We start from the raw sequence: 27048 nt of genomic DNA, 5'->3' as shown, positions 1-27048 counted from the left end.
TGCGTCCAGGGAAACGACGTGGGTACCGCGGTCGACCCAAAACACTTGTCCCGGCGGGATGGGTCTTGGTGAAAGTGAAAGCAATGGGTGGTCCTCGAAAGGTTTAGGAGTTGGAGGATAAGGAGCGAGAAGAGGAGGAGAGGGAGGGTGGGATATGAATCCAGTAACGTCGAGGGATGGCGAAGGAAGACGGGGACATAAATGAGTCAGGAGAAATGGCCATGCGAATACGAGAGAGTAAGCGGGGAAGCGATGGAGGAGGAACCATGGTGATGATTTTGGTGGTGAGGAGGAAGGAGGAGAAAAAATAAAGGAGGAGGGGGAGGAAAAGTGAGGCGGAAGAAGAGGAATGGAGGAGAATGAAGAATGAAAGGGGGGAAGAAAGATGAAGAAGCGAAGGGAGGGGGGGGGAAGCGACGGAAGAGAAAAAGGAAGAAAATGAGGAAGAATAGGATATGGGGCAGGAGAGGGCGTAGAGGGTGAGGAGGGGAGGAGGAGGTGGAATGAAGAAGTGGTAGTGGTCTAGGGCACGAGTCCGCTACCACCAGTTACTCCACCGTCGCGTCCAGTGTTTGGTGGCGGGGCGAAGGATGCACAGCCCTGCTAGACGGTCGTATCTGTAATGACGGCATGCGCTGCCGTGACAGTGTAGATGGTGCGTGTTTATACCGCGTGTGAGGAGTGAATTTCACAGTTTCAGAACCGGGCACTGAAGAACGTAATTCCATGGGGGTCCTGGTCGTGCATGGGTCCAGTGTTCCAGTGAGACTTCATGAAGTGTGTAATAGTGTAATGTTGAATGAACCAAGAGAACAAACTGTCATCGTATAGGAATCTTTATCGAAGTTGTGGTAACTGTAGACTACGATTTTGGGCTGCACGCACTCTCAGGCTGGACCGTAAGATAATTAGTATTCTTTCTATATATGTAACGAGATTGGCTCAATTCCCATTCCTCTAATAACATGTTCGAGTGTCGAGGTTTTATGTATCCATATGCAACATGGTGACGTGAGACTGTTTTGTGGTGATGTAAGGGGCGAGTTGTGGTTGTTGTTTGGGAATGGCTGTGTAGCACAGCGCGTCATTTTCTAATGTGTATTGTGATTATATTCCTAATATTTTAGGTCGGCTTAGGAATGGTTAAGTGTACTATATCAGTGTAAATATGTCTTGTTCTTGTGTGGAGTGCATGTCACATGGATTAGCACTAAACACGTTGTGGTATGGTCCTTTCAGGGGAGACATGGAGGGATGGGCTAAGGGTAGAATGTAGTGAAACCTATGACGTGATTCCAAAGACAGAGAAGGCAAATAGAGTATGCAGGAGAAAATGGGAAGTGCGATGTGCGTGTCACTTCGTCATGGTAGTAAAGATTAGCCATTTGCACAAGACTTTTTTAAGGTGAAAAGGAAGAAACTTAATAATAAATGAATTGTTGAAGGAGGTAATAAGCTCAATATAACTATGGCGCACAAGTATGAATGACTTATGACAGGCCAGAGAGGATTGCCAATGAATCGGCGAGACTTGTGTTGTCCTCCCTCCAAAAAGGATGCTGAAAAAATTCACGTCAACAACACTTCCAAAAGATAATGCTTCATTCCTTTGGAAACACAAGAAATTTATAGTCATTTAGAATCTGAACACACTAACTTTACATTAGTCTCGAAGTCTGCAACGGAATCTGGAGAGGGTAGAGTGAATCTGTAAAGAACGTGAACCTTTCCAAATCTACGGGAGCTCTCATGGGCGGCAACATATACTGTCCATAAACTCGAGCGTTCACGCCATGCACAGTCCGACTGGACTAGTTACAAAAGTAAATATACTAAAAGGAAAATATTTGAGACCGTGTTATTTGGGGTACAGTGAAAGGGGAAAAATAATGTACATCCTGATATGTCTTCTAGAGATTAAGGTGCTTCGTTAGAATAACGATGAAATCTACAAAAGTAGAAACGCATAGTATCTATAGTTGTCACAGTACCCAGTATGAATACGAGTATTGTTTTTCGAGTATAATGCTGAGGTTGAAGCCCTGTCACCTTGTCATGCCTTTTTTTTTTTACGAATTTTATTGTAGTTGACGCCATACGGTCCCGTTCGCTTGAGGCTTTATTCTGGCTAACGAAAAAAAGAAGAAGAAAAAAAAAAGAGAATCTGCTATGGGAAGAACGCTGTTGCTAGAGGCCGACTCGAGCTTACCAAGTCGAAGGACGCCCTTGGCACAATATTTGAATTTTGTCAGAAATAACTACCGTTTCTGTTCTTTGGGATTGGGGACAATATCGCACCGAAGGGTTGGAGTCACCAAGGTGGTAAAGAAGACTTTTAAGGAGGGTGACGGAAAAAAAAAATAAGTGGTATATTTTCCTGTTTAACATGGAGATTAGTCTCCAGTCACAAAAGAACGCTGAGTGACTTGGTCTTAGGGATGTCACTAAAACAAAAATCGCTGAAATGTGGACCGAACGAAGAGTCCTTCACCTCGTACGCCGACCTGTAGAATAGGTTGCTCTCTTCCAGTCCATGGGAATCCGGTAGAAGTAAACGACGCCGTTCCTGGCAATGTTTCAATCCGACGACGGGTTCGGCTTCTTCGAGGCATCTTGAGTTGCCCCGAGCCTCCCCCTCCGGCCAGGGCACCAGGTCGGTACCTCGAGGGAAATTGTTTTGCGGCTCAAGAACCGTCAGACCTAGTTGAGACTCGTTATTTGACCATAACTCCACAGCCAAGACACGCGGGAAGAAGTCTCTCCAAGAGGCTTTTCTATATCTACAAAAATGTTTCTTACAGTAGAATTATACAATTATATAAATAGTACATTTTGTACAGAAAAATACACATTTAAAGAGTGATGAAAATGAATATACAGTCATGAATACTTTGTGTCAAGAAGGAAATATTAAATCCCTCTAAGTCAATTATTTAATCATCACTGTTCTTGTCATCAGTATTGTTCAGAATTATCGCACTTTGGAAAACGAAAGCTTGTGATAATTTGTGACAATTTGTGAACAATTGCGACAAATTGTGACAATATTGTTATCATCTAATGTCATCCTGGTTCCCCTGCGCGTGTTTACTTTCCACATTGTGTTGAGCATCTGCCCCGCTCCGTGGACATCATCATCAACATCACTCCCGTCGTTGAAGACATTATCGCTCCCGGTCGTGGTCTTGTGTTTGTTCCGTTTGCCCTGCAATTGTGGTCAGCACAGCCGCTGCAGAAGATCCAGCGAGAGAGACGTCTTGGCTGACAGTCGGCCCTCCCAGCGCCCTGCTGACCTTGAATGGCTTGATGAACAGCCAGGCAGCCACACTGCCTGAATGCCAATCCTCCTCTTTCCTGAAGAGGCGAAGAACGCCCCCGGGGGAGGCGCTTACCTGCGACAGGAACCGCTTATCACCTTTGTCCTGAGTGTTGGGACGGCCAAGGTAGGTTGCAGTCGCCGATGACCGTTGCATTCAGGCCCCTGACAGCAGGTGTGGTGCAAGGCGAGTGAAACTAAAACCAGCTGGCCGCTGTGGCAGCAGCTGGTGCTTGCGCGGGCAACGTCTCCTCCCATCAACAACATCTAGCCGCGATGCGCGCAGACCCCACTTGTTTAGAGGTTACGGCGGTGTGTTGGCTGATTTCCAGGCGATGACGCCATACATGCACCTCTGAAGTACCATTCGTTTCGGGTGGAGGCCTCGCCTTTCGGGGGGCAATGGCACATGTCACATCGCTCGTAACCTAAGGTGGTACAGTACCAGATGAGGCGTCGGAGACCGTGGTGGCCAAAGGGAAGCTCGTTCGTCTGTGGGTACGTACCACCCAGCAGCTGGTGCATTCAGTGCTTTAGCTCTCTCCAGCTTCAAAGAGACGTGGCGGCGGTGCGTCTCCGCCTGTCACACCTGGCAGCTGCCAGCTTCTTTGAGATCAAGTCATCCACATGGACTCTCCATAATGGCTCTCCTTGCCTTTGATATGCAAGATAGATTAAGAAGACACTGACACCAGTGATATCACCTTGGTGGGTGTATCGAGTTGGATATCTGCGTCAACACACAGAACAGTGATCAGAAGTCTTTGTGTGTTGTTGTTCCGTTTCTGTTTTATCTGATACCCTGTGTCATGTCCAGATAGGTACGTGTTTGCATATCAAGTCACCCTGGTGGCAGGTCGAAGAACTAATCTCGCCCCATCATTTATACCCTCTTCCATACATGGTTTCAGCGCTTACTACATGGTTACTAAGTTTATGGAATAAACTTAGTAACCATGTAGTATGCGCTGAAACCATCAATTGTTTTAAAAAACGATTAGACAACTTTATGGATGGGGATGACAGGTGGTGATGGATACGGAGCTGCCTAGTGTAGGCCTTATGGTCTTTTGCAGTCTCCTTTATTTCTTATGTTCTTATGTTCTTATATGTCAACTACCAGGTACACACTACAACGTCCCAGTCGTAACTTGTAGGCTCCCATGTAGTTTATCATATATTCTCGGCCGTACCCCGTCTGATTCTGGTGTGCAATCCGGTGCACAATTCCCGCGACACATCAATCATCGATGGTCACATGAGGAGGACCTTGGGCTTGGATGGATTTTTGAACCTCTGAATGAAACACTCGAAGTGATTGATTAATTGATTTGGTTTAACGTCACAAACTCCCCCCCCCCTCCCTTTCGGAAGGCTAGGACGGTGCCCCTTACAGTAGACTTTGTAGCGCGGAAACTCGATGTGATAGTGTCATCAAATAAGGATAGGGCGGGGCGGCGGCCGAGACAGCTCACCTATGTTACAGGACGCCCGAAACCCATCAAGGTCCAGTGACCCGTTTCGAGATTTCATTCTTGCCAACACCAGAGAATTCTGTTTGTTTTAGAGGTGTCTTTGTAGGCGCTGAAGGGCTGATGTAAACAATTTTGTGTTTCTGAAAACGTTGATCTGGTATTGTTCAACAATACAGTCTTTATTCCAAGAATCAGCAGAGAAATATCTGACGTTTTGAAACGAAGTGTTTCATCATGTGAGGCTCGGCGACCAAAAACACATTATTGGACAGTTGAATAAACTTTTCTCAGTATATCACCAGGACCAGTCCGGAAAACAAAAAAACTAGCAAGTCTTCTGGTAATATAACTCGTAGTGATGTCCCCAACCCTGGAAGGCTCGTACAAAAGAATGTCGATGACATGGAATCCGAAGGTATTTCAAAACCCTGAATCGTACGTCTGTTTGAACTTTTGAAGCTTCGTCTTATTATCCCATTTTACCGCGTTTGTTGCATGTTCCTTCAAAACTGAAACAAAGACTCCAGAAAACTTGAGTCAAAATACATCATTTGAAGAAGTTGTGTTTCTTAAAACAAAGGCAAGCGGAACATAGTACCAATGGGAGTTGATAGTGATAGAGGGCCAAACCACAAGGAATTTCAAGACGAGATGAGACTTTTGCATCGAGGCAGAATGGAATGAACAAAAAGTAAAGAAAAGGCACATGGGCAGGGGAGGATGCAACACGAGCCCTCTCAGATTCAAACGAGAAAAAAAAAAAAAAAATCGGTTTAATCCCGCACAGGGAGAGACGCACGCGTGGCCGAAGCAGGTAGTGCTCTGAGAAGGTTTCAAGTCACCACCTCGGGGGGAATCATCGCCTCTCAGTAACCAAACCCCCGGAATGCGAGGAGTTTGCCGCGTTCCGGAAAAACGCGATTGAATACGCGCAAGCACACACACACACACGCACACACCCACGCACACGCACACACACACACACACACACACACACACACACACACACACACACACACACACACACACACACACACACACACACACACACGAGTTTAAGAGGAAATTGAACATGGCGAGATACAGAGACGGGACACCACGAGCATAGCTCCTCTTACCGTAAGATACAACTAGGTAAATACACACGGCCCGGATGGCATCGTAAACTGGATGCCAAAATAATGTAAAGAACTAATAGACAAAATATATAACAAGTTGCTCATTGAAAGAAGGAAAATACCAGAAGACTGGAAAAATGCCGATATCATACCAATATATATGGGAGGAAACAAGGAGGACCCAACAAATTACAAACCAGTTTTCCGTACAAGCACGGTATCCAAAATTTGTGAAAAATTTATCAAAACTAGATGGATAAAACATCTGGAGGAAAACCATATACTAAATCCGAGACAATTTGGATTTAGACGGGGAAGATCATGTACCACAAATTTAATCTGTTTCTACTCAAGACTACTAGATGTAATACAAGAAGGGGTGATTGTGCTTTCCTATACCTACAAAAAGCTTTTAACAAAGTACCACACAAGAAACTATTAAGAAAACCATAGGGATACAAGGTAAACTACTGAAATGGATTGAGGACTTATTGCATGGAAGAAAAATGAGAGTGGTGCTCAGAGATAAGAGTTCCACTTGGGAAGAGGTGATTTGTGGAGTTCCACAGGGATCAGTATTGGTTCCAATAAAAATTGCTATTTATGTGAATGACATGGACAAGCGTGTGGAATGTTACATGAGCTTCTTGCAGATGATGCAAAAGTGTTGAAGAAAGTGAGGACTGAAACTGATTGTGAGTCACTGCAGAGAGATCTGAACAGGGTTCAGGAATAGAGTCAGACGTGGAAAGTGAACTTCAACATTTAGAAATGTAGTATAATGGAATTTGGAAAAAAAGGATATCAGGACAATATGAAATTGGTGCAGAGGAAATAAAGAGCAATCTGAAAAAGACCTGAGAGTAATTATCACAAAGGACATATCCCCTGATAAACAGATAGAAAAGATTGTCGGAGAAACCTATAACTTGCTAAGATCAATAAAGGTAGCCTTTACTTACTTGGACGAAGAAATGGTAAAGAAAATACTAATCACACTGATAAGCCTAAATTGGAGTACAGATCGACATTATGGTCACCCAGTACCGAAAAGAATATATGGAAAATTGTGAGAATTGAGAGAGCAACTACGAAAATGGCCCCAACACCTTCAAAACTGTCATGTGAAAAGAGATCGTCAAAACTAGAATTACAGACTCTGGAACAAAGAAGAGAAAGAGGTGACTTGTGGACTATCTACAGAATCATGAGAGGTATGGAAATCATTGATAGAGAAGACTTACTAAATTGAGATAAGAGAAATACAAGGGGGCATGGAAGGAAACTCAAAAAAGACAGCTACAGAAGAGACCTGAAAAAGAACAGCTTTCCCCACAGAGTGGTGGCTGTATGGAACAAACTAGACGAAACAATAGTGTGTGCAAAAACAATACACGAATTTAAGAGCTAATTTAAACGCTGCGAGACACAGACGGGACACCACGAGCGTAGCTCCCCTTCTAGTAAGATATAATTAGGTAAATACACACACACGTCAAGAAATACAGTTTTCCACATAGATGCATATTTGTAAATATATGGAATAACTTAGAAGGTGATATAGTCCAAACTCAAACAATATACGAGTTTAGATCTAAACATGATGTAATTGGAAATCAAGGGTATAGATTTAGATGGAATTGTACATGATTTTGAGTCTAGATGTGTTAGAAAATTCGAGAATAGGAGACGGGACCCTACGAGCGTTGCTTCTTTCCTGTATATTACAATTACGTAAATACACACACGGCGTGGAAGCTTCCCTAACGCGGCAAACCGTTACTGTCCCCTTTGAGTAGGGAGATGGATGTGTGGTATGTGTGACGTTACGGCATTACCTATAGATCAAACTATGCAGTCTTTGAGCTCTCATCCGAATTTGTGTATAGGGGGGTTGGGTTAGTACCGGTAGATCACAAGCCCAACACGTGGTCCACGACCATAAGGTTCTACACACATAGTTTGTACCCATCCTCTAACCCACCCTCCCTCATATGTCTAACACTTCTAATACGCTTCCACCTAAAAACACTCTCTCTCTCTCTCTCTCTCTCTCTCTCTCTCTCTCTCTCTCTCTCTCTCTCTCTCTCTCTCTCTCTCTCTCTCTCTCTCTCTCTCTCTCTCTCTCTCTATCTCTCTCTCTCACACTCACTCACTCACTCACTCACACACACACACACACACACACACACACACACACACACACACACACACACACACACACACACACACACACACACACACACACACACACACACGTATAAATTGTAGACCATCTTTACCGACTTCCATGAAGTGTGTGTGCACTGTGCTAGTAGTTTACTTGCCAAATAAGTACCAGCACAGAGGTGCCACGTGTTGACGGGCGGAGGTGCACCGTCTTGTCTCGTTTGTAACTAGAAAGAGGTGCAGCACAGGGCCCACCAGCTAATGTGGCAGCTTCTGGACAGCTGCATCTGGGTGGCGCGTTCTACAAACGAAGGAGTCTCCCTTCGGTCACGGTGTTCTGTCTTCGCTTCCTTCTCTTCTGGTGTCGTCTTCAGGTGACTGCAACCTGCCTTGGCCGTCCCAACACTCAGGGCACAGGGGGGGAAAATGACGAGTGTCTCCTGTCGCAGGTAAGTTCCTCCCCCTGAATGCTCTATTCGCCTCTTCAGGAAAGAGGAAAAATTGGCATTCAGAAAATGTATCGGCCTGGCTATTCATCAAGACATTCAAGGTCTTCAGGGTGCTGGGAGGGCTGACTGTCAGCCAAGACGTTTTGCTAGATCTTCTGCAGCGGCTGTGCTGACCACGATTACAAGACAAATGGACCAGACACAAGACCATAACCGGGAACGATACTATCTTCAACGACGGGAATGATGTTGACGGAGCGTGGTATGATGCCCAGCATAATGTGGAAGGTAAACATGTGCAGGGACATTAGGACAATATTGGATCCTAACAGTGTTGTCACAATTCATTAGCTTTCGTTCCATCAAATGCTATTGTTTGCAACGGTACTGATGACGAGGACAACGATGATGATTTAAAAACTTGTATGCACTTAAAACTTACTTCTTGACACACTAATTGCAAGTATTCGTAACTATATTGATCAAGATCACCCTCTGAATGTGTATCATTTTGTACAAAATATAATCTTTACATCATTGTATAATTCCACTGTTAGAAACGTTTTTGTAAATCTAATAAAAGCCACGTGTAGGCCCTCCCTTCTTCCCATGTGTTTTGGCTGTGGAGTTATGGTGAAAGAACGAGTCTCTGCTGGGCCTGTCGGCGGACCTTTTTCTTTTTCCTCCTTATAAGCGCAAACCCACTTCATACTCATTAAGACCCGACAAACGCCCCTCTCACCTCATCATGTCGAGGATGAAAGGTCATCCCTGACCCTGCCTCACCGCTCAGGCAATGCAGTGAGACATAGAGCTTATGCAACCATGCATTGAACGCTGAAACTATCGGTTGTTTTAAGGGAAAGGTTAGACAACTTTATGGATGGTGATGAGAGGTGGTTATGGACACGGAACTGGCTAGTCTAGACCTTATGGTCTTTTGCAATCTCCTTCATTCTTGTGTTCTCAGGAGAGCTCGACAGCAGCCGGAAGTGGTTCAGATTCACTGTTTCATCAAGCGGCGACCTCCCTCCTCATCCGCTCAAATTAGTTTATGATACGGATGAGATAAACAAATGCTCAATCCCCCTTTTTTTTTTTTTTACCCGCTCCCTTGCTCCACAATCTGGATTCCACGTGCTCCACAAACTGGATTCCACGTGCATCGTGCCCACTCTTTCCTTATTTTTGGTCTTCCTCTTAGTTCCCCTCCAGCCACTTTCGCTTTCTACACTCTCTATGTTAATTTGACCTCACTCATTTTTCCCATATACCCAGATCCCCTCAGTACTCTGTGATCTACCTTATCCGACATTTTTCTCTCCAGCCCCGTTCTCTGCCTCATCTTCACATTTATCACTCTGTCCATTCTTGCAACGCCTACCACATTGCTTTAACACTTCATCTCAAACGCAGTCTAACTCTTCCCTTCTGCCTCCCTTGAATTCCAAATCTCTGCTTCATGTCGTGCCGTGGGTGCAATCACAATTTCACACAACCTTTTCTTTATATCTATTTCCAGATATCTGTTTTTCACAACACTTTTCGTTCTATTCAAATGCGTCCCTTCTTTAGTCTATAAATCACCTCCACAGCCACTTAAAACTCTCCACTTCCCCTAGGCTCTTACCCTTCAGACTCGCTCTCGTCCTCTCTCTCTCTCTCTCTCTCTCTCTCTCTCTCTCTCTCTCTCTCTCTCTCTCTCTCTCTCTCTCTCTCTCTCTCACACACACACACACACACACACACACACACACACACACACACACACACACACACACACACACACACACACACACACACACACACACACACACACAAAACATTTGACAACACATTTTTGAACTCGGGATATTTCAGCAACTCTAGTAATTGGCAGCAGACCATATTTCTTTGACTACGAGGAGGAACTTATAAGTGGCTACGATACGGATTTCCAGTTGCCGCGACCAGCAGTTGGAGAGTCAGGAACTGTTCCTGATATTCGTGACCAATGTGATTTGCCGGCCACCCGGTTCAACAACACTTCCTGGTGTGGGATGCCGGGCCACTTGCCAGTCAGTCACACATCCCAAAGGAGCTCTAGTGATTCAGAAATGGCCTCGCACGATCAAACTCTTGCACGTTGTCTGTAGAAAAAAAAACCTGTCTCTGGCAGGGTTCTCATATTAAACGTCTAGGATGTTTCCGTAAGAATTTCAACACGTTCGCCCATGCTGAGAGAGTTGTGCGCAGTTCTCTAGAGGGTCCACTCAATGTCGATATACGCGGTGGTCACTGCAGCCTCGCCAAGGAGAACCTTGACTAGAGGTAGTGGAATGAATAGGACCCCTCCGTCAGCCATCCAGCCTGATACACGCTGGTACATTGTCGTCCATGAAGACTTCTGTCGGGCCAGGTGTTTCTCCCCATTCACTGCTCATGGCGAGGGATTCCAGGTTCGATGAATTGGCAGGGTATCACGTGGACAGGTCTTTCGGAGGACGACTCCCCAGCAAGTTCGAGGGCGTTACCTTCCACAGGTGCGAGATTGCGTGTCTAGGTCACCCCACCTGCCTGCACTCACCACCGTGCGTGGTACGGGCTGCATTCATGCAGTCGATGTTTTAGGGATTTTAGTGGCATTCGAGTCACTCGGTATTTTCTTATGTCTGGAGATTCATCTCCACACAGGAAAAAAAAAAAATCTGGTAATTCTTATACCTCTGTTCTTCTACCCTCCCTTAGTCTTCACTGCACCACCTCCAGGGCTCTACCTTTTCGATGCAAAATTGATCCTTGAGAGTGTGGACAGCATTGTTGTTGTGGTGATGCAGATGCAGAAATTTAATACTCCCTGGCCAAGGCGAGGTTGACGCTACTCCCTTACAACTCTTCGCTTTCTTTTGAACAAGTCGTCAATGCAGAGTTAACATAGTCACATCCAGCATGGGACAACTTTGAGCCGCCATGACTTGAACGATTTGTTTCCTTGGTGGTCCCACTATTCCATGCACCGGCGAAAACAGAGAAGTAATTGTACTCGGTGGGAATAATTGTTTGTACATTTATAATAGTCTTCATGCCCAAGTAAAACATGAGTAGATTAATATAATTATATTTCTCATTGGCTGGCGGCACGCTGGTGGGGTAATCCGAAGCTTGCTTCTCCAGCACTCCGTGACAGGGCAAAGTTGACGGCTTCGGCCGCAGCCACTCACCGCCTTCTGGTGTAGTCTCCTTTCCTTACTTCTAACTGGTTGACGGTGGTGGGTAAGCAGGAGGTAAATGATGACTTAGCTTCGAGGTATTTTCGGTTGGTGGTTTTTTTTTTTTTTTTTTTTTTTTTTGCCAGGCATCACATGGAACACTTCAGAAAGGGCAGCGTTATGCTGAAGAGGGAGGGAGCTGTGTCTGTATGAAGCACACCGGAGTTACTTTCTTACAAAAAAGCTAAAAGAATTGTAGTACTAAGACATGAGGCAGAACTTGTACCTCTGTCAGTGTGTGTGGAGACACGAATCCACTAGAATTCTGGGGACATGAAGGAACCCAAGGCACCTGGAGTTTCTGGCTTAGTCCCTGCAAGGCCTTTATGTGTAGGCGAGTGCGTTCACCGAAGCCGGAGGTAGTTCGTTCTCTTCGATCTCAGATTCTTTGACTTGTCTGAGCGGCATCGTTGTCCTCCGACTCGAGGATGCTCGCCCTAAAGGGGAGGTATGAAGGTGAGGTCACATTCACTGCTGGAAATCTGAGAGGAATGTGGGATTCGAACCCACAACTAAGCGAATGCGAGGCCAGCACAGTTCCAGTGATGCCATCAGCTCGCTGAGAACGTGCAGAAAATTCCAGAATAAATGTGAGACTGATTCTATTCCGCTCCTGTTCTCGATGTCAGGGACAAAGCGAGGGCGGGGATGAAGGCGACCCAGCAGCCGACCACTCCAATATCAACAAGTTAATTGGGAGTCACGCAACACGCACCAGCTACCGGAGACTTGGAGTTGTTAGGGAGATATGCACAGGGCCCTTACAAAGTCCCGAAGTGTTGATCAAAGTTCACTTTGTTTAAGGAATAAAACATGCGTGTGGAGGGGTGGGTGGGTGGGTGTGGGGGGGGCAATTTCCAAAATTCCTCCTGGGAGGGGAGATGTGCCAAAACATTTCCAAACGGTTTTGTCTACTTACACCCCCCCCCCCTCATCCCCACCCACGTTCCGAGCCAAGGTATGCTAACATTTGAAAATCCATGTGAACAAGTTGCATAAACATGGACTGGAAGTGAAACGTTTATTCCTGACGTGTCGTCTATTGACTTTCTCAACATCAGGAATAAACGCTTCACTTCCAGTCCATGTTTCCTTTGCCGTGTTTATGCAATGTGCTAACATTATCGTCGTTGTGACTGCTAACTTCAGATCGCACCAGAACCTTGTCTTTTATTACATATTTACCCGGTTACACCAACGTAATTCAAACTGTTTGAATTTTGTATCACCGGGTTTTAACATCATAGTCATAATTACTTTTTTATTTACAGGTTTGATTTTGCCTCGCGATGTCCCGTCTTTTTCAGGGCCTGTCGATGACTCTTAGGTTCCTGCCGTTTAATTGTGGAAAAATATAGTCATGCATGGATGAAAGTGTCGAATTACGAAATTACGAACCAGCTAATCTGGCAACATCAGTCGAGAGATTTTCTCACAAGAGAATGTGCAGGAATGTGTATGTGTGTCTGGTGGCCAGGGATGTCAACAATCGCGTTTTGATGATAACGAAAGCGTTCTAGCTTTTATTAGTTCTTGCTTGATCGAAGCGCCGGGGTCCTTGGTGTGTTTTTCACAGTTCGACATTTCTCTCTCTCTCTCTTTTTTCCGTTTCAGGTCGTCGCTCGAGCCTTCTTGGAATCCGATCATGACAATGTCCGCGTCCAGGTTCCCTCCCCGTTGATGCAGGCCGCCGCCAGGATATTCTATTCACGTCCGTCAGATCCGTGAATAAGCCACCCCCCCCTTTCCGTGGCGTGTGTCAATTTTCTTTCATTCTGGTTGATGCCAGACTATTTAATTTATCTGCAGGTAGAGAAGGTGTTTGTAGGTGAATAAAATCGCCTGGCGACGTCCTGATTAGATAATAAAGATAGCGCCACTCCCGGGATAGGTTTTCCTGTGGAATCGTTTAGCTGAAGTCACGGTCAATCAACGTTTGGGACGATGTCGCTCGGACTCAGCCGAACAAATTCGTCTGGCTACGCGAGGCCACTCCAGAAACGCACGACAGTCATATATTCCAGAGATATTATTTTGGCGTCGTAACGCCAATTTATTTTACGTGCAAAAGAAAAAGAAACGAAAATAAATAAAAACAATGCAACAATGATAGGTTTGAGTTTGGCTAACGCCAGACAATTTTATTCAGAGAAGGGGACTTGATTGTAGAGAAAAGGGATTTTTTTGTTTATGTTTTTTTGTTTTTTAGTTGTTCAGTGTGCAGAGACTTGAAGGGTCAACTAGAAATTGGAAAATAACGATTTCTGAGTAGTTCTTCTCTCGAGGAGGGAGTAGGGGTGGGTGGGTGTTGGGTGAGAGTGGGGGTGGGTGTCGGCGACATTGGTGCGTGCGTCGAGTCGTCCCTCCGATGTGAATCACCAGAGCAAATGACCTTGGTGTCGGTCCTGTGAAGTTACCCATACTGGAATTTGTGTGCGTGTTTTTCTTCTTCGTGGTGCTTTACTCATGAAAAAAATAAATGACACACACACACACCCACACACACACACACACACACACACACACACACACACACACACACACACACACACACACACACACACACACACACACACACACACACACACACACACACACACACACACACACTCACTCCAGCGTAGTTGAAATTGCTGTTTGCTGGAGTTAGGTGTTGCTGCCCCGTTGAGGTTCAAGAGACGCACCATAGAGAAAAGTGTTTATATAAATGTTCAGCTTCAGTCAGTAGTTGCTTTCCAATCTTTAGATGAAGATACAGAGCCGAGAAAGGAATAATATAGGGAAAACAGGTACAATTTTGGAAAAAAAAAAAATCTTTAAGGAGCTGACTGGGAGGAATTCATGAATACAAATTGATCTGAAAAAAAAAAAAAAAACGGAAAATCTCACCAAAGATATTCTTGATCGCGCGTGAACAAACATGTACCAAAGGTTTGCGGGACGAATTGGGTAAAAGACTAAGATTTTAATAAAGCTTGTGAAACTGATATGAACAGGGATGGGGGGGGGGAATGGAAGAATAAAATGAATAATAGAACATAGTGAGTAGGGACTTATCTATTTGTGGGTCCTAGGCCAAACTCCTCTGTGGTTCCCCAAATTATGGAAATATGGCATGTTCCAGTGTCCAATATTTATATATATATATATATATATATACATATATATATATATATATATATATATATATATATATATGTGTGTGTGTGTGTGTGTGTGTATTATTAAATTTAATAGAGTATTGTCACTTTTTACAAAAATACAGTGTATGCCTTATTCAATTAATTTATAATGTATTTATTTATTTATTTATTTATTTTGCCATTCTTGCATAATGACTTAGCTACCGTAGGCCCCATGCAAATGGCCTATTAAGCCCATTGGTAAATCCAGCCCTGGATCAGAGAGAGTGCATACGAACAAGAAATGCTCGCAGAGAAGAAAAGAACTTTGAAATGGGCGCTCTCTAGAAATGCCAAGACGAACCTAATCCGTTCCATGAGTTTGTCATCAGTAGATTAAAACGGGAGAATTTTATAAACTAAAATTGAAAGAAGTCTTTGAAGATGCATTACCTCAAACTTGAAAAATGAAGAAAGGTTTACAATCAGATTTTTATCAGCGTAATTCATATCTAGGAGGAGAGAGATGAGAACAATTGCGATGAGTTAAGAATATGATAAAAGTGGAAGTGAAGGAAGTGGGAAACAGATTGGGAACGCTGGATTTGAGAAATGCTCCAGGGCACGACGGTAGACAAGATTTATAACCTCATTGAAATTCATTAACCCCATTATACGCTTATTAAAAGGGGAAATGGAGGAACAGGTTTGGTAAAGGGTTAATATGGTACCCATTCATGAAGGAGGAAGTAAGGAGAGACCATTAAACAACAGACTGGTGTCCCTGGTGTCTGAGGTAATTGTAAAATATAGGTGATATAAAAACTTTAATTGCTTGGTGAGATTATAATTCTAATATATAATGAATTTGGTTTTGAAAATGGAGAATGACGTACATCAAACCTCTTGGTCTTTTGTTCAAGACCAAGTGATGTCTTGCAAGACAAGGAGAGTTGGGTGGATTGCGTGTGCTTCGTTCTAGAAAAGACTTTGGACTGGGCACTTCTTCATAATCACTACTATACTCTGTGCGTTTCAAGGAGACCGATCAGGGTGTGGTACACGTCATTATGACCAGCCATTCTGCCAAATCAACCTTAGCACATGCCCCTCTCTCTCTCTCTCTCTCTCTCTCTCTCTCTCTCTCATTTCTCATCTATGTGCCATTTGAAATTATTTTTGCTTTATGATCTGTGTATAGTTAAGGAAGCTGTATAGTAAAATTAGTACAACTCTTTAGGATTATAACGATTTAAGTCAATTCTATGACTCGTGGCAACAGCGCTTTTTCCCTCCCATGTTACAACGTAGATGTGTTGTCACAGGCGAGACAGGTGGAATGGGTTGTGGGTAATCATTGTTATAATCCTAAAAAGGTATACTCATTCTACTACTTATTTACTATATACAGAAAAAATAGATAGCACATAGGTGAGAGAGAGAGAGAGAGAGAGAGAGAGAGAGAGAGAGAGAGAGAGAGGCATCATGTAGTAAGGTTGATTTGGTAGGACGTATGCCACACACTTAACAGACTCGTTGGGGGAGCACAGACTAGTGCGGGAATTGGAGAGGACTTACAGGTAATCTGCTGGACTGGATAAATGATTTCCTGGAAGGCCTGTACACGAGAACAGTAGCGAAGTATAAGATATCAAGATGAAAGGCGGTGACCAGTAGAGTTAGACTACAAGATGACTGCTGGCACCCGTAATATTCTTGATCGACGTAAATGACTTGATGGAAGGCGTGACAAGTCACAACAAACATGTCTGCATGTAATGCGAAAAAACTTAAGAAGAATAAAAGATGAGGACGACTGCATGTTGTTATAAAAGGATCTTGACAATATGTCGGTGTAAGAGTGCAGCTTCCACGGGCTTTACCAGCGCCGACCGTTGGGAGTTCGTTCGAGTCAAAGCGACTTCGGTTACAGTATCTTATTTTGCAAATCTCCGAATACCAAATTGTCTTTCCGTGATAGCAAAGCTGAATGATGAAGTAAAATATTGTAAACCTGTATGAATGTTAGACATACTATTGAGATGTTCTTAGAAAAGTCTAGATTTGTTAGCGAAGTCATGTTCTGTTTCTATATATCAAGGGCTTTTCCCCTCTGACAAGGGAGGTATGTGACTTACAAGAAGTCATATTCTACTAAATGGAGGTTGTAGGTGGATGTGGAAGGAAAAATAGCCCAATTTGATATCCCCTTAACTCGGCATCTATTCGTGGAAAATTATCTTTAATATCAATGAATAAAAAGTAATGAACATTGGGGTGATATCAAGGAGATCGTCATTGAATTACTCTATGGAAAATTAATCAATTACGGAAAAGAGGAAATAAAAGAAAAGATCTAAGAGTGATGGTGGCGGGGGGTATGTTCTGACAAGTTTGGGCAGATGGTTCTTTGCAGCAATGGAGGGGGAATTGAAGATGGATGGTGAGGAATGCGCTTTTTTTTTTTCATCCTTAAGTCTGTGTTCCCACGACATCGTGCCTTTTTTTTCCTGCCACAAACCTAGATATTTTTGTCTATCTGCCCCCTTAAAAGTCCAAAACACTTGACAAGTCACCTCTTTCTCTTCTTTCCTCCAGCGGTGGCAAGTCCAATGCTTTTAGTGTGTGCGTGGACATAAGGGTTGGGCTAATACTAAATTGCACATTCCCGAAAACAAATTGTTCACGGTGACCCCACGGCTCATGAGTGGAGGAGGAGGAGGGTGTAGTAGTAGTAGGAGGAGGAGGAAGAGGAGGAGGAGGAGGAGGAGGAGGAGAAGAAAGGGTAGAGACGGACGTAGTAAGGGTAAATCCTTCAACGGTTCGGTGGGGGGGGAGGGCGGTGTTCCTCCCTATGCTGATTAAAATCGCATGCCGACGTATTGCAGAACCACTTTGAGGAGTGTGTTGTTTCTCGAGCCAGACCGAAACGTTCTTCCGTGTCGTTTGACGTGATACAGTAGCGCTATTTTTGACACCATATCCTCAATTCATTTCATGGTCGACGTTTATTTATTTATCTACTTATTGATTCATCATTCATTTAATTTTATTATCACTGTTATTTCTATCGTGTTCCCTACGACTTAATTTTTAAAGTTGTGAATAAATTATGGTTACTAGCAGACGGTAGAGGGTCCTGTGAGCGTGGTAACCCTGCACATCATCCCAGCCGTGCAAGGCCTTGTAAACCCACGACAGTCGTATCACACGTGAAACTATTGTGAGACCCGTGAGGGAATGACAAAGATGATGATGATGATCTGAGAGTAGAGCGCAGTCTCACGTTCTGACCTCAAAAGCCTTCCTTGTGAGAGTTCTTGGCATTAAGATTGATCAAACCTCATATTATGCAGTTAAAGTCTTGGCTCAGTGGTGCTCGCGCTCAACGTGCATATGGTGGGAGTCGGGGGTCAAGATGCATCTGCCAAAAGTAGAAAGTGGACAAGCGACACTCCAAATTCCTTCTGATTGGTGTCAGTAATATGTCATATATGCGAACTGGTGCTGAACTTGTCGTAATTAAACATATTTAGTCACGTATAAACAAGCCTAATCAAACAGATGGCCAAGCCGGAGGTGAGTAGTTGTAAAGATGTGGCCCTATACTGAGCATAACAACCATAGCCTCAGCCATGCTATTCGTAGGCAAGCCTGAGTCAGTCATGACTTTTTTTCTTGTATTTTTTGTACTGATTTTGAACATAAATGTGCTTCTTTATAGTTGAGATTTACATTGCATGTAAAATATCTCTTGGCTAATTGGGGAACCAATTGCGAAAGAAAGACAACCCGGTTTAATCAGTACAGATAATAGGGATCAGTTACATGATGCCTATTATTCAATTAGTGTGACATGATGAGCAGAATGAATCTGCTAAATAAACAAATGCTTGGGAGCCTTGGTTGTCCAAAGAGAGTTGATGACGTCATCCAATTGAGGGTGAAGAAGCACCGCAGAATGATAGCCGCCATGCAAGACTGTTTAAGCCTTTCGCTGCGCTGACAGACTTTACCGATATGGCTGTGGCTGACGCCAGGCAGTTTCATTCAGCTAGCGAGGCCAGGGGGGGGAAGGGGGGGGGGAGCATATTGCTGCTGGGTCTAGTGGGCCCAAGGAACCAAGTAGGACATACAGAGTGTAGTGGAAACGTCAGCCAACGAAAGCGTTTACTCGTTAAATTCCTTGGCCGCATTCGGCTCGCTATCGGAAATCCTCGTGCTACTGTCCTCAAAATATCTAGACAAATAAAATAAGATAGAGGAAAATAACAAAATAAGTAAAATGAATTAAAAGGCTAGAAGGTAACATTAGAAAGGGATAGAAAAAGATCTGCCCGTAGTGCTTGTGTCGGATTTAAATATTAGTGACAACATGCGGAAAGCATTTCTGATACAACATTAGCGATGTGAATATAAAAAGTATTGAAGAGAACTCTGCATCCAGTCTAATATAGTGTACATCTCTCAAAGTCTTGTAACTCTACAATCCAACCCCCTACTCCCTCAACCCACCATCGACTCAGTAAGTTTTCTTCCATGCCAATAGTGTTCATCTAGAAGTGCTTCTCAAACTATCCGATGTGGACAGGTATTTGCATTTTTTTCCCTATGCCACGTACCGGTAATATTTCGTAGTAATATCAATTTATACCGGAAACGATAGCTTTTATGAATATAATGTTTTTTTTATATCTATTTTGTAAACAATACAATATCAAAACATATAAGATTAGTAGAAATAACCCTTAGATTCAACCAATTCCTCAAATGATTCCTTAACATGGCCCGGACACTCAGAGCTCACCACTTTGAGTATCACTGATCCAGAAGACACGTTTCGTTTATCACGTAGTTTCCAGGAATCTACAACCACGGTTGGATCCCGTTAACTAGTCACTGAAAACCGGAGTGTCATTGGCACAGCGGAGCATTGCTGCGTGCACTGCCGAAGATGGCTTCCTGATCCCCAGTGTCATTCCAACAGTGAAGAGGGGTGGAGGAGGAGCAGGAGGAGGAGGAAAAGAAGCCTGCCCTGGCGGATGGTATTGGGGGGGGAAGCTGGGCGTCTCCCCGGTTGCCGGAGAGGATGTAGCTGAGGGCCTCTGGGCCTACCGAGTGAAGAGGTTGGGCTTGTTTGCAGTCGTCCGCCTGGAGAACGCCTTCCCGAAAGGCGTCTCCTTCTTCAGCCGCACGAAGAACTTCGGAGTTTGATATTTGGTGCGGAAGTTCTCGAACTGACTGCTCTGCGAAGAGAAGAGGAAGGATGGTGTCACTCTTGGGTTTCTTGAATCTCGAAGTCGAACTGATCAAGACGTCGCGTCGGGTCGACAGCAAGGTTTCGCATGTTCCAGGCGCGCGCGCACACACACACACACACACACACACACACACACACACACACACACACACACACACACACACACACACACACACACACACACACACACACACACACACACACACACACACACACACGTATTACGAATATATCGACTGTATATTTCCTGCCATATGACGAAGACCTCCAAAGACCAGTAAGAGACGGTCTTGAAGGGGGCAGCAGCAGCAGCAGCAGCTTACATGACTCGTTGGCTGTGACAACCTTTCCTCCTCCTCCTCCTCCTCCTCCTCTTTCCTCCCTCTTCCTTCTTCTTGTCTTCTCTCATCTTTCCTCCTCCTCTCTCCCTTCCTCTTTCCTCCCTCTCCCTTCCTCCTCTTCTCTCCCTTCCTCTTTCGTCCCTCCCTCTTCCTCCTCTCCTCCTTCCTTCTCTCCCTTCCTCTTTCGTCCCTCTACCTTCCTCCTCTCCTCCTTCCTTCTCTCCCTTCTTCCTCCCTCGCCCTCCCTCGTCCTCTTCTCTCTACACCTCTTTCCTCCCTCTCCCTTCCTCCTCCTTCTCTCTTCTCTCATCTTTCCTCCTCTTCCTTCTTCCTCCCTCTCCCTTCCTTCTTCCTCTCTTTCCCTTCCTCCTCTTCTCTCCCTTCCTCTTTCCTCCTTCTCCCTTCCTCCTCTCTTCCTTCCTTCTCCCTCGCCCTCCCTCCTCCTCTTCTCTCTCCACCTCTTTCCTCCCTGTCCCTTCCTCCTTTTTTCTTCTCTCCTCTCTCCTCTTCCTTCTTCCTCCCTTTCCCTTCCTCCTCTTCTCTCCCCCTTTTCTTTCCTCCCTTTCCCTCCTTCTCTCTTCCTTCTCTCCCTTCTTCCTCCCTCGCCCTCCCTCCTCCTCTTTCTTCTCTCTCCCTTCCTCCTCTTCTCTCCTATCATCTTTCCTCTCTCTCTCCCCTCTTCGTATAAACATGCTGACCTGAATGGTTTACACATGTACGTACACATATATGAACATGTGTACATACATGCATACATACATACACAGGCCATATATAGACACATACATATACATATATACATACAATACATACAAATATTATATATGCACATATTCACCACATACATAAACACAATCACACATATGTATACATACCTACTGTACACTGCAGATATACCTGCATATATGTGGAACATAAATCACATTAATTTACATATATACAAACGTATATAGGATACACTATATATAAACAAACATGCATAATCACTAATGTGCCTACTATATATATATATATGTATATACACGAACGTATTTACATATGCAGACAAATGTGCATACATATTAATGCATAATATACAGTATGTATATGTATTCGTATATATATTCGTATATGTATATGTATATGTATATGTTTATGCATATGTTTATGTTCCACTGCATTTGACCCAAGCCGTGTGGAGGGGACAGCGCGGCCCTGAGGTGCTGAAATGGGAGAGAGGGTGTGTGCGCTCGCTCGGCCGCCCCACCTTGTAAGGGAGAGAAGGCCATATGGATTTATGTGCGCACGCACACACACACACACACACACACACACACACACACACACACACACACACACACACACACACACACACACACACACACACACACACACTCGGTGGCGCGGTTGGTAGAGTCTCAGACTGTCAGTACGGAGGTATCGGCGGTACCTGATTCGAATCCTGCCCAGGGCTGAAGTTATTTCAGTATCGCTGCGCTGCGAGTCGCTACTCCAACTCTCGTGGGCGGGGAGTTGGGTGTGTGTGTGTGCGTGTAAGGTCATAACATTACCCATAGATCGGACATACGAGCTCTGAGCTCTCTTCCGGGAAGGAAGTAGCTGTCGATCACGAGTCCAACACGTGATCCAAAGACCAAGGTGAATCACACACAGGAGCTACGGAACCGTAAACATCTCTTCGTTTGTGCTCCGCAGAAAAGGAAAATTCTTGGTTATACAACTAAAGGAAACCTGGTTTGCATTGAATGGGAGGGGAGCAATTGTGGGTGTCCACAATGAAGTTTCTGCAGTGCTAGTTAGATGTAATAAGAGAAAATGAAGGAAAACAACGGCAAGTTTGAATCGAAAGATGACGCGACAGCAGAGACATCTAGGGGCGCCACGCCGAAGTACGATGTATACAGGCGTTTCGAAACATCAGCGGTAAGACGAATATATGATTAAGAATCGTTTTCAGGCTTTGGTAAGTGCGAGAGAAGGAATTTAAGTCGAATATTAGACACAGAAAGGGAAATGAGTAAAAATAGAAAATGGCGGGAGAACGAAGTCAGGAAACTGAGGAAAGAAACTGCAGAATTAATGGATTGCTTAGCCCAAGCTAACACCGAGATTTCCGACACAAGAAAAACAAACTCTGAACTAAGAACCGAATTTAAGGTAATGAAAAATGATGTAATAAAGGTTAAGCGTGATAAATGAAAAGAGGAAAATTAATGATACAACCATTAGTGAAAACCTAAAAAAGAGGTAAATAACAAAATACAAGAAATGACTGAAATAATTGAAGAAAACTTAGGTGAGGAAAGTATGCAAAAGATTAAGAAATGAAAGAAAAACAGAAAATGAAGAAATTGCCTTTAAAGAAATAGTACAACAACAGATGCAGAAAAATGCAAAAGATACAATCATCCAAGTAATTAAAGAAAAGGCAAATTGGATTAGAGATGCAGCGAATAGGAAAAAATGTATTGTGGTATATAAACTAAGGGAAAACATGGTCTGGTGAGATACATGAAAGAAAAAAAAACAAAAAAAAACTGTGCACCTTAACTGCATTTGCATCTATGGATTGACCAAGTACCATATTTAGATTCTTGGTTAAGATGTTACATTACTTCAACTTGAATACCCTTGACCTATGATTTACAATTTCTTGGTATATAAGGAAGTTGTAGGTACCTACGTTGTTCCACAAACTTCTGAGTTGTTCTAATGGTTGACTAGAAAGAGTGGCTGTTAATGACTTCTGTAAGATTGATGTCCCTTGTCAAGCAAATTAGATTAGCTTTGATTCCAAATTATGTTCTACCCCTCTTGCTTGCATGCATGCAGGGTGTGGAAGAAAATGGCAAGGAGGTAAGTCTCCCCATATATATATATATTATATATATATATATATATATATATATATATATATATATATATATATATCCAATTCTATTCAACCTCTTTTCTCTGATATATATATATATATATATATGTACACACATATATATATATATATATATATGTACACATATATATATATATATATATATATATATAATATATACAGTAAATATATATATATATCTATATATATATATATATATATATTTCTCTTTTTTCTCCGATTTTCCCTCTCCCTGTCTCCCTTCTCTCTCCCTCTCTCCCAATCTCACACTGTATATGTGTCTGTCTAATCACAACCTAAGCGTACAGGTTCTGAATCTAGACAGCAATCCTTATTACTGTATATGAACAAGAATCATTTCTATACTGTTTTATATTAAGCAATAGCAATCTTAAAAGAAATAAAGGATGGCGATCGGGAAGTAGAGAAAGATATAGACGATGTGTATAGGGTGGGACATTATTCTAAGGAAAGAAATCGACCCCTAAAGATAAAAGTATGATCACAAATGGTAGTAGAAGACATAGTAGAAAAAGAAAGTTGGCAATAAAAGATGAAGCTAAGAAAAAAAAAAAAAAAAACGCGAAGAGAACGGAGACCGAAAGCAAGGAATTCTATTGGAGGGTAATCGACATGAGACAGAGAAAATGGTACATCAGAATGGTCAAAGCAAAAGCAGGAAAAAGGATGGAGAAAGAAAAAAAAAAGTGGCCTATACTAACACTGACAGATTAATTTCAAGACTGAATGAACTAAATGATTACCTGTTAGAAGAATAAGCAGATATAATGGGGATTTATAAATGGTAATGGAGAAAGAAATGAGGAAATAGTAGGAGAATTTATTGCTGACGTTTCGACCTCACAGCGTCTTTATCAAAACTTACAACATTTGGTCGCAATCGGACAAAACACCCACACTGCCTTCATCTAAAATTATTATATGACTGGTAGGTTTTGCTAGGCATACGAAGCCTTCTCTATGATTTATGTTTTCATTGATATTAATATAAGCAACTTCAATTGTTTTTCTGAACCTTTCTGTTTGACCTCTATTAAGAAAAACCGCATTATTCCAGTCAGGGAGATGATCTTGTTCTTCAATGTGCCTAACAATGGAATTAGTTGTCCGGTATGCTTTTACATCATTTCTATGTTCCATTAACCTTTTTGTAAGTCCTCGACCAGATTCTTCATAGTATGCTGAAGGTCAACTTTTACACGGAATTTTAGAAAATAATAAAACTTGTGCATTAAGTTCTCCCAGGTGGCCCTCCTTGGAAGGCACAGACTTACATAAGAACATAAGAATGAAGGAGACTATAAGAGACCATAAGGCCTACACTAGGCAGCTCCGTATCCATCATCACCTGTCATCCCCATCCATAAAGTTGTCTAATCCTTTCTTAAAACAAATGATAGTAATGCCCTCGACCCGTTGGGTGAGGAGATGGGGACAGCAGACTTGGGATATCTTGTATTAAAATTAAAATCCAAGAATATGTGATTATATTAAAAAACAGGCAGAAGGTTGTTGTCAGAGAAGGTGCTAGAAGAAAGGCTTCTGGAACTATGGATACTCGCAACTGGGACATTTGGTGACACAAGTACCAGTGAGTGGGGGCGAAGCTCTTCCCTCCTTCGGGACTTTTGTCATCCCTGTCTTTCTGTATGGTTGCGAAACAAGGACCCTACGGAGGATCGTGGGGTACCATTGGGGAGATCCTGTATCCAAACAGGATTGCACGGTGAGGGTAACATGAAACAGGAAGCCTGTCTCGAATGAATCTTGTTCCAAAATGCATCAAATTACCACACATTCGATTATGAAATATGATATTACATATCGTTCGAGAATTAATACACTTTCCGCTCTGTCATGTCATTATTACTAATTTAAAAAAAACTGCCGAAACTCAAGTGCCCCTCCTGTGTATTCATGGCACAGTTGTCCTTATAACCAAAAAGTTTCTGTTGGTCTTTTTTCCACACTGAAACGAATAAACTTGAGGGTTGATATATTGTACCCACAAGTCTCACATACATAACTATGTACATAGCCCAGGCTACTAATACCAATAATTATATGCGTGCACCATGCATAGTATGGTAATTAATTTTCATCCTCTCTTTTTTTTTTACAGGTCAGTTTTCATTTCAGTTTAGTGAATATTTCTGCCAGTGACCAGACCGAGCAGTTCAGAGCGTGAGAAAATGATATAAGAAACTTGGACTAAGGTGATGCCCAACGTGTGGGGAAAGGTAATTATGTGAAATAGATCTGAAACTTTCAAAGGACAAAGATGTACTCGGGTCACTGAAATCAGTACGAGTGTGTAGACATACCAGGCAGGGCACCCAGCAGCAACAGCAACAGCAACAACACATACACCACCACCAACAAAAACAACAACAAACGACGACGACGACGACGCAGCCTGATTCTATGAAATCCAACAAGGCCCTAAGAAAATGGCATTAAGACAGTGCGGCGCGCAGGAGGCCAAGAAAAGTTTGCGGAGGATGGCCTCCTTCTCTGTCCTCTGGCTTGCGCTTCTGGGACTGCTGCAGGATGTTCAAGTAGCTGAAGGTCAGTTGTGAGTCGTTGCCCTAACCCCTAAAATGGTGTAATCCTTCTATGGAGTTGGGCAAAACATTAAGTGTGTCAAGCTAGATCATCTAAATCTTACAGTGTTCAGTTTCACATAAAAAAGCGAGAGAACATTGTAATGTCCATATCTATTATGATTTTATTATTTTGATCATCATCATCATCATCATCATCATCATCATCATCATCATCATCATCATCATCATCATCATCATCATCATCATCATCATCATCATCATCATCATCATCATCATCATCATCATCATCGTCATCATCATCATCATCATCGGTATTATTATTATTATTATTATTGTTTGTTATTGTTATTATTATTATTGTTGTTAGTGTTATTGTTATTGTTATTATTATTATCATAATTACTATTATTATATAATTACTATTATATTATCATTACTATTATTATATTGTTATTATCATCATTACTATTATTATTATTATATTATTATTATATGATCATTCATTATTATTATTATTATTATTATTATTATTATTATTATTATTATTATTATTATTATCTTATTATTATTATTATCATTATCATTACTAATATTATTATCATTATTATTATCGTTATTATTATTATTATTGTTATTATCGTCATTACTATTATTATTATTATTATCATTATTATTATTGTTATCATTATTGTTGTTATAATTATCATGATTATTATCATGATTATTATCATTATTATTATTACTATTATTATTATTATTATATTATAATTATCATTACTATTATAATTATCATTACAATTATAATTATAATTATTATAATTATTATTATTGTTATGATTATTATTATAATTGTTATGATTATTATTGTAATTATTGTTATAATTATTATTATGGTTATTATTGTTATAATTATTATTAGTTATTATTATTATTATTATTACTATTATCATTATTATTATCATCATCATCATCATTACTATCATCATCATCATCATCATCAGTGACTATAGTCATCATCATTACTATCATCATCATCATCATCATTATTATTATTATTATTATTATTATT

The 27048-nt window shown here is 42.3% G+C and overlaps 1 protein-coding gene across 4 annotated transcripts in view; it reads left to right on the top strand.

Annotated features, from left to right (window-relative positions):
- Window positions 1-528: 528 nt before the first annotated feature.
- Window positions 529-27048, top strand: part of LOC143035263 (acetylcholine receptor subunit alpha-1-A-like) — a 44362-nt gene continuing 17842 nt past the window's right edge. Inside the window, exons 1-2 of one of the 4 annotated variants that reach the window (XM_076202090.1) lie at window positions 529-655; window positions 25535-25980. In XM_076202090.1, coding sequence (XP_076058205.1) covers window positions 25863-25980 — 118 coding nt within the window. In that variant the 5' untranslated portion in view covers window positions 529-655; window positions 25535-25862. Of the gene's footprint in view, window positions 900-8799; window positions 8816-24920; window positions 25139-25534; window positions 25981-27048 lie in introns of those variants that run through there. The other 3 variants (XM_076202091.1, XM_076202093.1, XM_076202092.1) reach the window with 3 other exon arrangements.

Source organism: Oratosquilla oratoria, chromosome 18 (genome assembly GCF_046742065.1).
Source record: "Oratosquilla oratoria isolate Oo_2021 chromosome 18, ASM4674206v1, whole genome shotgun sequence".
Lineage (NCBI taxonomy): Eukaryota > Metazoa > Arthropoda > Malacostraca > Stomatopoda > Squillidae > Oratosquilla > Oratosquilla oratoria.
Note: the sequence above shows the minus strand (reverse complement) of the source record. Positions and strands in the feature narration are given on the sequence as shown.